A 14,048-nucleotide genomic window follows, 5' to 3' on the forward strand; every position below is an offset into this window, starting at 1 on the left:
TGGATTTGTGTTTTAGTGTGTTGGTGTTGGATGTTCATGTGGTGTGGTTGTCGGTGTGGGTGTGGGTGTTGGTGTAGCCGACCCATTATGTCAAGCTTACTTTGTGTTTTGGTTTTAAACCTTTAAAAAATTGTTTTTTGTTTTTTTTCTTTTGAACAAATTATCATGCTTCATAAATCTCAAATGATCGCTCCTTAATGTTAGTGTCCTTTGACAGATGTAGTATAACTTGCAAGATCACACCTTCAGAACGCCGGCACAACATCGTCCCTGACACGTCTATTTATAGCAGGTCGACATCCTACACCTGGGTGTCCTTGCACTCTCGGAGAAGAGCGGTAACACGGCGACCGCGGCTCAATACTGGGAAATATTATTATTTATACTGCCTGTTTTCCGTAGCCTGTACCACGCAGTGAAACGTGAGTTGTGTGGATGAATGTCTCGTATGGCAATGTATGGCAATATGTCAACGATACCCGGCTGAGTGAGTGAGTGAGTGAGTGAGTGAGATATTTGGTTATAACCGCTTTGAATAGTATTTTAATGGTCATCACAACGTGTTAGTTTAATGTGGGAGGAAGACCAAACATGGCGCGGATCGGAGACGGCTACAATGTAACTCGATCTAGAGTAGCGGATCCTGGCGCGGTAAAGGTACGCAACCCTAGATCTTGAGGTGAGGTATGACCAACAAGTACTGACTGGTTAGAGAAGTTCGTGTGGCGATTTATACGTTACATGCAGGTTTGTCATCCACATGTGACACTGGTTACTTTCAGAGTTTGGGCGATTGGGTAGCCTAGTGGTGAAAGCGTTCGTTCGTCACGCTGAAGAACCGGGTTCGATTCCCCACATGGGTACAATGTGTGAAACCCATTACTGGTGTACCTGCCATGATATTGCTGGAATACTGTAAAAATCGGCGTAAAATCCTACTCACTCACTCATTCTTTCAGAGTTGGGGTAGTTCAACATGGAACTGGGTGAGAAAGAAGCTCTGCCTGACGCTGACCTGGCCACATCCGACAATGTCGGCCAGGTGTTTCTGGAGAAGAAGGAGGCCACGGTCCCAGAAGGAGGCTGGGGCTGGGTGTGTGTCCTCGGCCGCTTCTACACCCACTTCCTGCTGCTGGGGTCAATGAGTGCATTCGGAATCATTTACATTGAACTTATTGACTACTTTCACGCCAACAGGACCGAGGCGGCATGGGTTGGGTCTCTGGCAGGCGGACTCAGCATGTTTGTAGGTAAGAGTAAGGACAATGGTTGAGCACTATGTCAGTCACATCACCGCGCACCTGCTACAACTGACCCGTGAAGATCCGGAGTAGAATAGGTCTTCAGCAACCCATGCATGCCGTAAAACGCGACTAAGCGTGTCGTAAGAGGCGACTAACAGGATTGGTTGATGTATGTCATCGATTCCCAATTGCGTGGATCGATGCTCATGTTGTCAATCACTGGCTTGTCTGGTCCAGACTCTATAATTTACAGGCCACCGTCTTTAGTGCGGCGTAAAACAAGACACAAACCACAAAACATTAATCTGGACTGAAATGTACTCCAAGCTACAAGTGACGATGATTCCCTCGACAAGGAACTTCACTTCCGTCTCTGTTCCAGGTCCTCTGTCCGGGGTGATGACTGAGCGCTATGGGTGCCGCCTCACGACCATGATCGGAGCCACCATAGCGTCCGTCGCCCTGTTTAGCAGCTGGTTTGCTAACGGTATAGTGTACCTGTGCATCACATACGGAGTTATAGCAGGTAGGTTATACCATGTGTATCTTCCCACGTAGAAGCAACACAATACAATGTTGTTAGTGGTTACTGTGTGATCTAAATGGTTTTCAATATGAAATGTATATATACTCTTCCAAAAAAGAAACGCAAAACGGATATTTTTTCCCATTAAAGCAAAACAAGCGGACCAAGAGGTGCAAAATGAAGAGGTTTAATGTGTTAAAGTGTCAGTGATACATTTCCCGGATCAAAATGATCACAACAAGGACATAAAAACCATTAGGCGGGAAACACGTACGATTCGGACAACGCACCCAGTGCATTAACAAAAGGGCCATGGAGCTGCACGCACTGCACGTGCAGCAGCACTATGAACGGTATTAAAGTGCAGGGTATTTGATTGCCTGGCATCTGCGTCATTCGAACAGAGACCGTTCACCAACATGCCAAGATTAACAGAAGTGCAAAGAAACAACGTCATAGGCCGCTTGCAGGCAGGGGAATCCCGATCAGCTGTAGCCAGGGTTTTCAATGTAGCGCCCAGCACCATCACAAGGCTACGGGATCGGTTTCAACAGCATGGGTCACACCTGACCGGCTAAGGTCAGGCCGACCAAGAGTAATCCGACTACGCCACCTACGTGAAAGGAAGACCACAGGCACCTCAACCGCATCCCAAATACGCGGACTGCTCAGAATCTCCGACCAGGCCGTACGAAACCGTTTAAGAGCAGACGTTCTGTTTGACTCATTTTATTGAGTCGACAACATCGCCAACAACGACTGCAGTGGTGTCATCAACACGGGGTATGGCCTCAACTGCGATGGATGTCTTGTTCAGCGACGAATCAAGATTCTGCTCTGTCGAGGGGATGGAAGAGCAGGGGTCTACAGACGTCGGGGAGAACGTAATGCCGGAAACTGCATACAGGAAGTGGACAGGTTTGGTGAGGGTAGCGTTATGATGTGGGCTGTTATCTCTAATCATGTTCCATATTCAGGACAATCTTACGGCTCAACGATACATCAACGAAATTCTCCTACCACACGTCCTCCCAATTGCTGTCAAGCGAGTGAATGAATTGTTTCAAGTCTGTACTCTACGAAAAGAAAACAAACCCGCTAAAGTAGACTTCACGCTGGTGCTCATGTTGGTTTATTAATACATGTTCCGTATTTGCTAAACATTGCAGCATGTTCACTTATCAATCAAACAAAAAGTATGCTTCAATAGCCTTCTGACGAGTTTGACGCACATGGCATTAGCTCTGAGAAGTGAAGGATTACGGTCACGTGATCCCTTTATTGCAGAGATTTAACAATTGGAATCTGTATCAAGCACCCCGTGTAACAGTGATCGAATATTGATACTGCCTATCATCTGGTCAGCCTAATGAAAATATTCCATTTATATAGAGGGGCGTCAGCTTGATGTGGGAGTATTACAGTTATATCACGGCGTGTCAGCTTGATGTGGGAGTATTACAGTTATATCACAGTGTGTCAGCTTGATGTGGGAGTGTTACAGTTATATCACGGTGTGTCAGCTTGATGTGGGAGTATTACAGTTATATCACGGTGTGTCAGCTTGATGTGGGAGTATTACAGTTATATCACAGCGTGTCAGCTTGATGTGGGAGGAAAGCCGGAAGTCAAACAGGTCTCAGACGTTTACCACTTCTGTGAAAACCACGTGCACGGGTATGGTGCTGACAAACACTGAGATATAATCGGGGTGCAATTATGAGAAGAAAACAAAAGAACTGTTAAATGATATGCGAAAATCGAATGCCATCTAAGTCATCACAGCGTACTCAAGGTCAAAGGAAGAGGAGCACATGTTTTATTCGTGGATGTCGAGTTAATGCTCTGAACAACGTGACGTGAGCACATTGAGGGACAGCTGAAGTCACGGGGCACTGGATATCAAACCTCGGTTGTCACTGTGTAAAACTGACCAATATTGTTAACACTGCAGTTCAAAAACAGACGGAATACTCGCTATTAGAACGTACCAAATAAACAGCGCAACGTGACAACTGTGTGTCTTTTAGTTTGTTGTTTGATGCCGCACTATGTTAGCTGTCTGTAACGTATTAAGTTTGGACCAGGCAATCCAGTGATTGATATTGTGAGCAACGATCCACACTGTTGGGTACAAAATCACGCAGTCATTAAACTCACTGAATCTGACGACCGGATCCATAAGCCCCCATTTACGATCAAGTTAGGTGCCCGGGAACCCATCCGAACCCGGAATACCCAACAAGGGACACGACAACAGTAATGTAAGGTTTCAGCTTGGACCATAAGTTCACAGTCCCGTGAAGATCCGGGTTAGAATGGGTCTTCAGCAACCCCTGCTTGCCGTAAAAGGCGACTATGCGTGTCGTAAGAGGCGACTAACGGGACCGGGCGGTCAGGCTCGGTTGATGCGTGTCATCGTATCCTAATTACGTGGATCGATAATCGTGATATCAAACACTGAATTGTCTGGTCCGGACTCGATTATTTACAGACCGCCGTCACCTAGTTGACTTTTGCTGAGTGCGACGATAAACAACAAACAAACAATCAAACAAACAAAATAACATAAGTCTACATGGTCTCTAATTGATATGGATTTCGGGCAGATGAATCGTCAATGCAGGTGAAGAAACAAATCCATTAAAACTCATGTTCATTTTCAGGTAGTGGATTAGGATTAACGTTTATCCCCTCTGCAGTGATTATCTTCCAATACTTTGACAAGAAAAGGGGTTTCGCCAGCGCTATGGGGTCGACCGGGGGAGGTATGGGGGCCATGCTGCTCCCCCTGGTGTACACGGAGCTCATCAAGGCGTTCGGCTGGCGGGGCACCATGTGGATCATCTCCGGGCTCGCACTGAACGCTGCGGTGTGTGGAGCCGTGTTTCGACAACCAGATTATTTAAAACCACGCAAACTCCCCCGTGAAGGTCAGTGGTAGTCACCTAATGTCAACTGTTACATTTAGAAACAGCCGAGTCCGTTCCACAAAGAGATCTGAGCAGTACGACAGTCGTACGGCTGTATTACATTAGGGCGGCACTGAATCTCTTTGGGGAAAGAGGTCCAGGTCTTCAGTGTTGCTCTGAATACCAGAAAGTGTAACAAATGATGCACAGCATCTGTATCTGACACTTTGTGGCCCCTTGTGTTGTTTGTATTTGTGTCTAGGTTTGTTTGTGTGTCCGTCTATAGCCGCGCGATTGGAAAACATGCAACTGACACACTTTACAAGCTGGCTTTACACCTAAATTCAGTATGGTCTGGGATTCAGTGTCGGTCACATGACTGAAGTGCAGTGCCCTGTTAACCTCGTCATTCCTATTTGTTTAGAGGCATGGACGGTTCAGCCGCCACTCCCTCCCTCCCTCCCCCCCCTCCCTCCCTCACTGACTCACTCACTCACGCACGGCACAGGGAATAAGGTTAATTTCTGAATGTATACATCTGGTATATCAATTTTTCACACGCCGCTCTTACTTAAGGCTGCGCGGTGTGGTAGGCTAGTGGTAAGAGCGTTCGCTTATCACGACTAACGCCCAGGTTTGATTCTACAGCAACCCCAGTTGTGACATTACCCCTACTTACTCCGTGTGTTTTCATTACAGTGGAAGATGTCAACAAGAACTTAACACGGACACGCCATCTTCAAGATTTCTTTTCTGTCTTCAAGGACATCCGGTTCTCGTTCTTTGCTCTGGGAACTTTGTTCTGCTACTTCGGGTACGGCGTCCCCATCGTGCACATGCCTGACCTGGCGCTGCAGAGCGGCGTGCGGAAGGATGAAGTAGCGTACCTTCTGTCCATCATGGGTATTGTGGGGGTGGTACTGAGAATACCAGTCGCCTGGGTGAGTGACTTCCCCTTTGTCAGCAGGACACTCATACTGGGCGTTGCCCTGCTGCTGTGTGGAGTGGGGACGTTGTTGTGTCCTTTCCTCACGTCGTTCCCCGCCTTTGCCGTGTATTCCGCTGTACAAGGAGGCTGTATGGGTGAGTCAGCGCCACCTGGTGGTAGAACACTGCCGAGCAAAAGAAAGTATACACCCATGTCTGATGGTGGCTAACAATTAAACAAACCATAATTTTGTTCGATGGCGATGTATTTGGTACAGGTATCATTGTCATATTTACGTTTGCAGTGTTTCGGCGACTATTTGCACTCTGATTTGATAATGTTTGTAATTTTTGTCAAATGCACTTTTCAAGTGTATACTTTCTTTGGCCCGGCCGTTTATAACGACCTTGAGACTCTGAATATGGATGAAAGGTATGAATGACCATACTCACAGAGAAGGGTGTATGGGTGAATAGGCTCCACGTGATGTAATAATTGACTTGAACCTACTGACTACGGATGAATGGCCTTTAGGGCAGTATGTGGATGGCTCTCCAGACAGAGATGGCAGGATGGTCGAGTTAACTCCACCTCGTACAATGTACAATGCACGTGAACCTCTGACACGAGGTCAGTCCATGAGTTCACGTCATCAGGATGAGGCCGGAAAGAAGTTGTAGGAGTTTACAGTGATGGTTGAAACCATCGGATGAGGGAGCGTAGCAGATGGAACTTATACTCTCAGTCTTGACCCTCAGTATCCATACTACTTTGTCCTCCAGTATCCGCGGACCCGTGACGAACTGGTCTTCAGCAACCCATGCTTGTCGTTAGAGGCGACTGACGGAATCGGACGGTCAGGCTCGCTGACTTGGTTTATGCATGTCATGGTATCTAAGATGTGTGGGTCAATGCTCATGGTGTCAATCACTGGATTGTCTGTTCCTGACTCGATTATTTACGCATCAATATAGCTGGGTTATTGCTGAGTGTGGCGTTAAACAGCAAACAAAAAGAAAATACCCAAAGAAGTTCAATATCCGCGACTTCACCAACTTGTATATATACTTTTATACTTGACACCAACTTGTGTATATACTTTTATACTTGACACCAACTTGTGTATATACTTTTATACTTGACACCAACTTGTGTATATACTTTTATACTTGACACCAACTTGTATATATACTTTTATACTTGACACCAACTTGTATATATACTTTTATACTTGACACCAACTTGTACATATACTTTTATACTTGACACCAACTTGTATATATACTTTTATACTTGACACCAACTTGTATATATACTTTTATACTTGACACCAACTTGTATATATACTTTTATACTTGACACCAACTTGTATATATACTTTCATACTTGACACCAACTTGTACATATACTTTTATACTTGACACCAACTTGTATATATACTTTTATACTTGACACCAACTTGTATATATACTTTTATACTCGACACCAACTTGTATATATACTTTTATACTTGACACCAACTTGTATATATACTTTTATACTCGACACCAACTTGTATATATACTTGACACCAACTTGTACATATACTTTTATACTTGACACCAACTTGTATATATACTTTTATACTTGACACCACCTTCAACCTTCACGATCTCATCTATGCCACGATACTAAAACCCATGAACTCGTGTATGATGTGGGGGCGGTGGGGTAGTCTAGTGACTAAAGACCCGAGTTTGATTCTCGGCATGAACAATGTGTGGAGCCCATTTCTTGTGCCAGAATGTTGCTAAAAGCGGCCTAAAACCATACTCACTCACATACTCACTCTCACTTGAATGCTGTGCACCTCCAGGCATATGGGGTGCATTCCTCGGCGTCATAGTTGCGGACATTGTTGGCCTGAAGAATACCAACAGGGGCATCGGCTTCCTCATCTTCTCTGGAGGAGTAGCAACCATCATATCATCACCTCTAGCAGGTAAGTAGGAGGAGTAGCAACCATCATATCATCACCACTAGCAGGTCAGTAGGAGGAGAGGCAGCCATCATATCATCACCACTAGCAGGTAAGTAGGAGGAGTAGCAACCATCATATCATCACCACTAGCAGGTCAGTAGGGGGAGAGGCAGCCATCATATCATCACCTCTAGCAGGTAAGTAGGAGGAGTAGCCACCATCATATCATCACCACTAGCAGGTCATTAGGAGGAGAGGCAATCATTATATCATCACCACTAGCAGGTAAGTAGGAGGAGAGGCAACCATCATATCACCACTAGCAGGTCATTAGGAGGAGAGGCAATCATTATATCATCACCACTAGCAGGTAAGTAGGAGGAGAGGCAACCATCATATCACCACTAGCAGGTCAGTAGTGGGAGTAGCAACCATCATATCATCACCACTAGAAGGTCAGTAGGGAGAGAGGCAACCATCATATCATCACCACTAGCAGGTCAGTAGTGGGAGTAGCAACCATCATATCATCACCACTAGCAGGTCAGTAGTGGGAGTAGCAACCATCATATCATCACCACTAGCAGGTCAGTAGGGAGAGAGGCAACCATCATATCATCACCACTAGCAGGTCAGTAGGGAGAGAGGCAACCATCATATCATCACCACTAACAGGTCAGTAGGAGGAGTAGCAACCATCATATCATCACCACTAGTAGGTTAGTAGGAGGAGTAGCAACCATCATATCATCACCACTAGTAGGTTAGTAGGAGGAGTAGCAACCATCATATCATCACCACTAGTAGGTTAGTAGGGAGAGAGGCAACCATCATATCATCACCACTAGTAGGTCAGTAGGGAGAGAGGCAACCATCATATCATCACCACTAGCAGGTCAGTAGGGAGAGAGGCAACCATCATATCATCACCTCTAGAAGGTCAGTAGGGAGAGAGGCAACCATCATATCATCACCACTAGCAGGTCAGTAGGGAGAGAGGCAACCATCATATCATCACCTCTAGCAGGTCAGTAGGGAGAGAGGCAACCATCATATCATCACCTCTAGCAGGTCAGTAGGGAGAGAGGCAACCATCATATCATCACCACTAGCAGGTCAGTAGGGATAGAGGCAACCATCATATCATCACCTCTAGCAGGTTAGTAGGGGTGGGGGGGGGCGTAGCAACCATCATATCCTCACCACTAGCAGGTTAGTAGGGGGAGAGGCAATCATCATATCACCACCACTTGCAGGTTAGTAGGGGGGGGGGGGGGGTCCAAACTCGATTATTTATAGACCGCCGTCATATGGCTGGAATATTGCTGAGTGCGGCGTTAAACAACAAACAAACAAACTATAATACACTAATTAACCGACTGACTGTGCCGTCTACACATTGCAGGCAGCACAGCGACCAGGGGCTTTATTACTGAGTGATGAGAAAGGCAGTTACTTCCTTCCAAAGCTCACATCTAAGATCTGAATACAGGTCACACTTTACTTAAAATGGACTTCATGTTCTACCTCATTATAAGAACAGCGCTTACAACACTTTCATGTACCGGGGTTTAAGGTCGTGATAATCTAACTACTTTAATATCTAAGGGTAACGTACCACAACGAAATTTACTCAAAGTTCTTCGATATGATCTATTAAAATTCGTATTGACAAAAGGTTCAGCTTTCAGAGCCTTTAAAAAGGCGGTATGTGCGGAGCCTATTCCTGCTAGATTTACCTTTGTCTTTCCATAATTCAGAAAAACAGTCAGAAACCTATTTCACCAAAAAAAGCCAGACTTAGTGTTGTACTACCCACTGCTAAACGGAATCTCGCTGCAGGGTTCTGAACTGCGTTAATGCAGCTAAACAGACGTTTTCCCCAACCCGCAGCTCCATAAGACAGAAGGGTTGAACCAAAGTATCAAACAATTTATTGAAAACTTTATAATCCTTGCCACCATCCGATTTAAATGACACCCAGTGCTCTGTTTGGCGATTTCACTATTTCTGTGGCGGTAAACTTTAAAATCAAGGTTTTCATGCGGCCACAATACCAAGTACCTATGTGCCCTATTGTATTGAACAAAGTCGTTACCTAATGTACTAACGAACTCTGCACACTTTATAATTCCCCTGATTAATCGTTTCAGGTTGGATGTACGATGTGACGGACAATTACCTTGCGTCGTTCTTCTTCGCCGGGGCCGTGTACATAGCGTCGGGAGTGTGCACACTGGTCGTGTTTTGTATAGATTATCATCATAATAGACAGGCATCGCACAAGAACAACTGTACATGAACACGTTGTATGTTGTCGTGGAATACAATACTCCCTTCCCGCTGTCGGCGGTCTCCAGTAGCATTGCATTGTTTATTCCATCATGAGGATACAGACCCACTATGCAAGACCTAGTATATACGACAGAGAGCGCCAAAGTGTTTGCCTTATGATGTAACAGTAGGAAGTATTACTACCTCGGATACTCAATGACATGTAAAATATCTGTTGCGTTTCATAAGCGCTAAAAACATATATTTATCTAGACTGTTAATAAAGGCGGATTTGAGCTGGGGAATAGCATGTTAAGTTTTTGCCGTTTTAGATGGACACAATAAGTCTGCATAGAATGGACAAGTACACAAAATGGCCAAAATCTGAAATTTCTATTATTATTATACTGTCGCAACTTTATTCGGGGTTTGGCGTTTAAGACCCAAAATTAATTTACGAAACCTGTCATGGTTTATATCAACACCTGGGGGTGGTCGGAAACCCCGTACGTCAGATCCATATTATACAATTGGCATGATTTTAATATCATAAATATAAAGCTGTATGATTATGGGAAGCTTTTGAAACATAACAGACTTACTTTTTCAATATTTGAATAACCTTCCAAGGTTGTTGCGTCAATGTATCTTGGGTTAAGTACCATGATCAAGATGCGGAAAGGTGAACATCAATATATTTATAGCTAGATAATATTTCAAGATAATTAGCAAAATGTTTCAGAACAAAGTAATAGTCCACCGTTTCGAAAAACAATAATCTTACTGTTAATACTAACCCTATGTTTCTATTCATTTCAGTAAATAGCCAAATTATCTGAACGCTTTTTTTTGGGCCAACTGGTGTAAAATCAATCATGACAATATCGTCAGCCAACAGCTATATAAACAACTCCAATACACCCAGGGTAGTTCCTCCTTCTTCATCGGAATGTAGAAAGTCTACAATGCCATCAATGAAAAGGAATGTCGACTGCAGCTTCTAAATCTATAAATACACAATAGAAGCGACCACGTTCCTGAGATATATACTTTTGTTTATAGTTTTTGGAACAGAAACATTAGGTCCGAAATCTTTTACGAAAGCCCGCCTGTGCCCTTAGTATTTAATCCCCAATACCAGCCCTTAATATTTGTATAGAGCAGATAATTTTGGCAATTATCCAAGTGGCATATCCAGTCCCAGGGTATTTTTGTGGTGTACACGAATGTTTTGACCATACATGTTTGCTGTTTTAATCACAGAGGGCTTCTTTTATCACATACTACATAAAACATCCAATTTCTTCATACATACATCTTTATAATATTTCCGAGTTGATGCGTGTTGATGCGTGAAAAATATATTAGAATGAAATGCACGAAGCTTTCGACGAGCAGTTGATCGTGCCTCCCCAACTTCCTGGTCACACCAGTTGCCTCCCCTTGATTTGTTATGTTCTTCACACGAGTTGTGAGAATCTCACCGCAAGTACTGCACAAAATGTCATCCTGTTTGAAAACATTGAAACCGAAATTTCAATATTTGCCTGAGCCTGACATCATGACGAATTGAAGTAAATATATATTTGTACGTTTAATAGTTTATTCATCTCTGAGGTCATCTTTCAATGTGAATCGTTATGTCAAATGTATATTTGTACGTTTAGTAGTTAATTCATCTATATCGTCACCTTTCCAAGTGGATCGTGATGTCAAACGTTCATCAGTATCAGTCCATGTCACAACCTTTTGGAGCCAGAAAGCAACTGGCAAATGTGAAGATTCTACTTGATCAGACTGTGACAGACTGTCTTCTGTAGCCATATCGTAGTCGACTGCACTCTCACCATCGTTTGCTATTGTTAAATGACGGTTTATTTTATTGTTTAACAGTGATTTTAGCTTGCAGTGTGAATTCCGGTCCGGTATACTGCTGTCGGTGATAGTATGATATGGAAACTTCTTTAATGCTCTGGTGCCGATGGACTGGTGAGGGCACTATGTGGAATTTTTCACCATCTGGTTAGACTATATTAGGAGACAAGAGCGTGTTTACTTATGTCTCACGCAGTTTCATCACAGCTTTCGTGTGAGGATCGTTCATTATCCCTAATTCCCTGCCCATCCCTTCTTGGAAGCTGGGTGAATATATATAATTATCACTGACTTTTGCTGTGTGTGTATTTGATACTGACTACTGCAATTATATTGGTTATTGCCATTGAATATTGTACTACCACTCTATTGCATACTGCCACTGTAATTACTGTGCAGTAATTTGTATTGATTTGTAAACTTAATGAATTTGGCAATATATTTGTTGATTGAACACCACTTGTTGGTTGTTTGTTGGTTTCACACACAGTTCTTTTACATACAGATTTCTAAGTTAACATATTGTTTCAATTTGGGAACTGACACCTAACACTATTGTTACCTTTCCACATCCTACCTCGTAACCAAGCGTACCATCACCAGTTGTACAAATCAAGTTATTTACAACCTCGCTAATTTAGAACGCAATCTTGTGAGACTCGTGAAATGAACTGGCAATCTTCGATATGGTGAAGGCAATCATCTAAAGGTAAATATGAAATGGCATTATTATCAATAAATATACATTGTGTAACGTGCTGACCTCCAAAGTGAATCAATAGGTTAACCCAGAAATCTGTAGCCTTGTGAAAACAACAGACAACAAAAATGGTATATAATAAACAATTGTATTATAACACTAACTAGGTTTACAAATTAACACGAAACACTGCACAGCAATTACATTGACCGTACACGTACAATGGCAGTCTAAAATACAATAGCAAAACTTCAGTAATAATACTCACCTAGCAGCAAGAGTGGTCAAGCTTTCAAACGAAAAGTGGTCTTCACACAACTGCTGGTCTTGGTGTAATGTGGCATGAGTAATGAGAGAGACACGCCCTTGCCCACTATAGTCTAAATATCTTCAAGAAAAGTCCATATAGTGTTGGTCTGGTCTAGCTGTACTAAAACATTCCAGGTTACACTTGACTCTAAAAATTCTAAATATAGTTACGGCCACATCACTGCTTACATTAAATAGGACTACATTCCTGACAACTAATTTTTGTCAAAACACAATGATATGAACTTCTACTGAATCTCAACAGACACTGTAATACAATTAGAACATTGTTTAACAATAAATTGCACTGACATATAACAACAGTCAATAAAAGAGAATAACAAGTCTAGAGTATCCACCGAAACAGATTCCATTGGCGCAAAGTGCAAAATAGCCAGTAAGACTCTATGAATAGACCCATGAAAATCAGTGATGACGCCAGAAAAGGTTAAACATGTCCTGCCCTACCGGTCGCACCCGAGTTGTGCTGCAGTTGGCACGTAGATCACAAGATGATGCAAACGTGTCCCAATTCCTCCTGGGTATCAAGCAGGTTTTGGTGTGGTGTTGCTGCATTGTTTAGAACCAGGAAGACTTAATATATCATTCTGCCCTGCCCAAGCTTCCACAATTCCTACGACTTTATACGAATGGACCAGTCAGTGAATGGGGGGATTTCAAATTTCTTCAGCATTCCACACTGTAGAGTTGACAACAGTTTTGTCTTCAGTGTCACTAGGGCCTTGACCTACTTGATATTGTCCCTGTGTACTCGTCGACTCTGGGTTTAAAGGTCCTCACACATGTATCGGGTTGACCTCGTTAGTCTCATCAAGGTTTTAGAGTTTCTTGTCATGTTTTATAAAAGAAAACCTGCCGTCTTCCCTCGCTTCCTCCAAGAGTGAGTGAGTGAGTATGGTTTTACGCCGCTTTTAGCAATATTCCAGCAATATCACGGCGGGGGTCACCAGAAATGGGCTTCACACATTGTACCCATGTCGGGAATCGAACCCGGGTCTTCGGCGTGACGAGCGAACGCTTTAACCACTAGGCTACCCGACCGCCCCCTTCCTCCAAGAAGGGATTAAGGGTTTGTCGAGGGCGTCTCACTACATTTGTATAATCCTTACATTACGACGCCACAGTCTCCTCACTTGGCCCATTCTTGTGACGTTGGGCTTAGGAGTCCTGAATGTAGTTAAACAAACCATAGTCCCTGAATACATAATGCCTGGCCTTAGTCCACTTGAATGCGTGGGGAGCCGACTCATTCTAGCAAATAAAATTTCTTCTTGTTTTGCGATTTCATCAACAATCACA

The 14,048-nt window shown here is 43.5% G+C and overlaps 1 protein-coding gene across 1 annotated transcript; it reads left to right on the top strand.

Annotated features, from left to right (window-relative positions):
- The first annotated feature begins 976 nt into the window (after positions 1 to 976).
- LOC139477902 (monocarboxylate transporter 14-like) lies at positions 977 to 9,872 on the top strand. Its single transcript, XM_071260337.1, has 6 exons — positions 977 to 1,250; positions 1,627 to 1,770; positions 4,437 to 4,703; positions 5,382 to 5,765; positions 7,466 to 7,591; positions 9,724 to 9,872. The coding sequence occupies exons 1-6, from the start codon at positions 977 to 979 to the stop codon at positions 9,870 to 9,872; spliced, it is 1,344 nt and encodes a 447-aa protein (XP_071116438.1).
- The last annotated feature ends 4,176 nt before the right edge of the window (positions 9,873 to 14,048 follow it).

Source organism: Haliotis cracherodii, unplaced genomic scaffold, assembly GCF_022045235.1.
Source record: "Haliotis cracherodii isolate W230 unplaced genomic scaffold, xgHalCrac1.p SCAF_37, whole genome shotgun sequence".
Lineage (NCBI taxonomy): Eukaryota > Metazoa > Mollusca > Gastropoda > Lepetellida > Haliotidae > Haliotis > Haliotis cracherodii.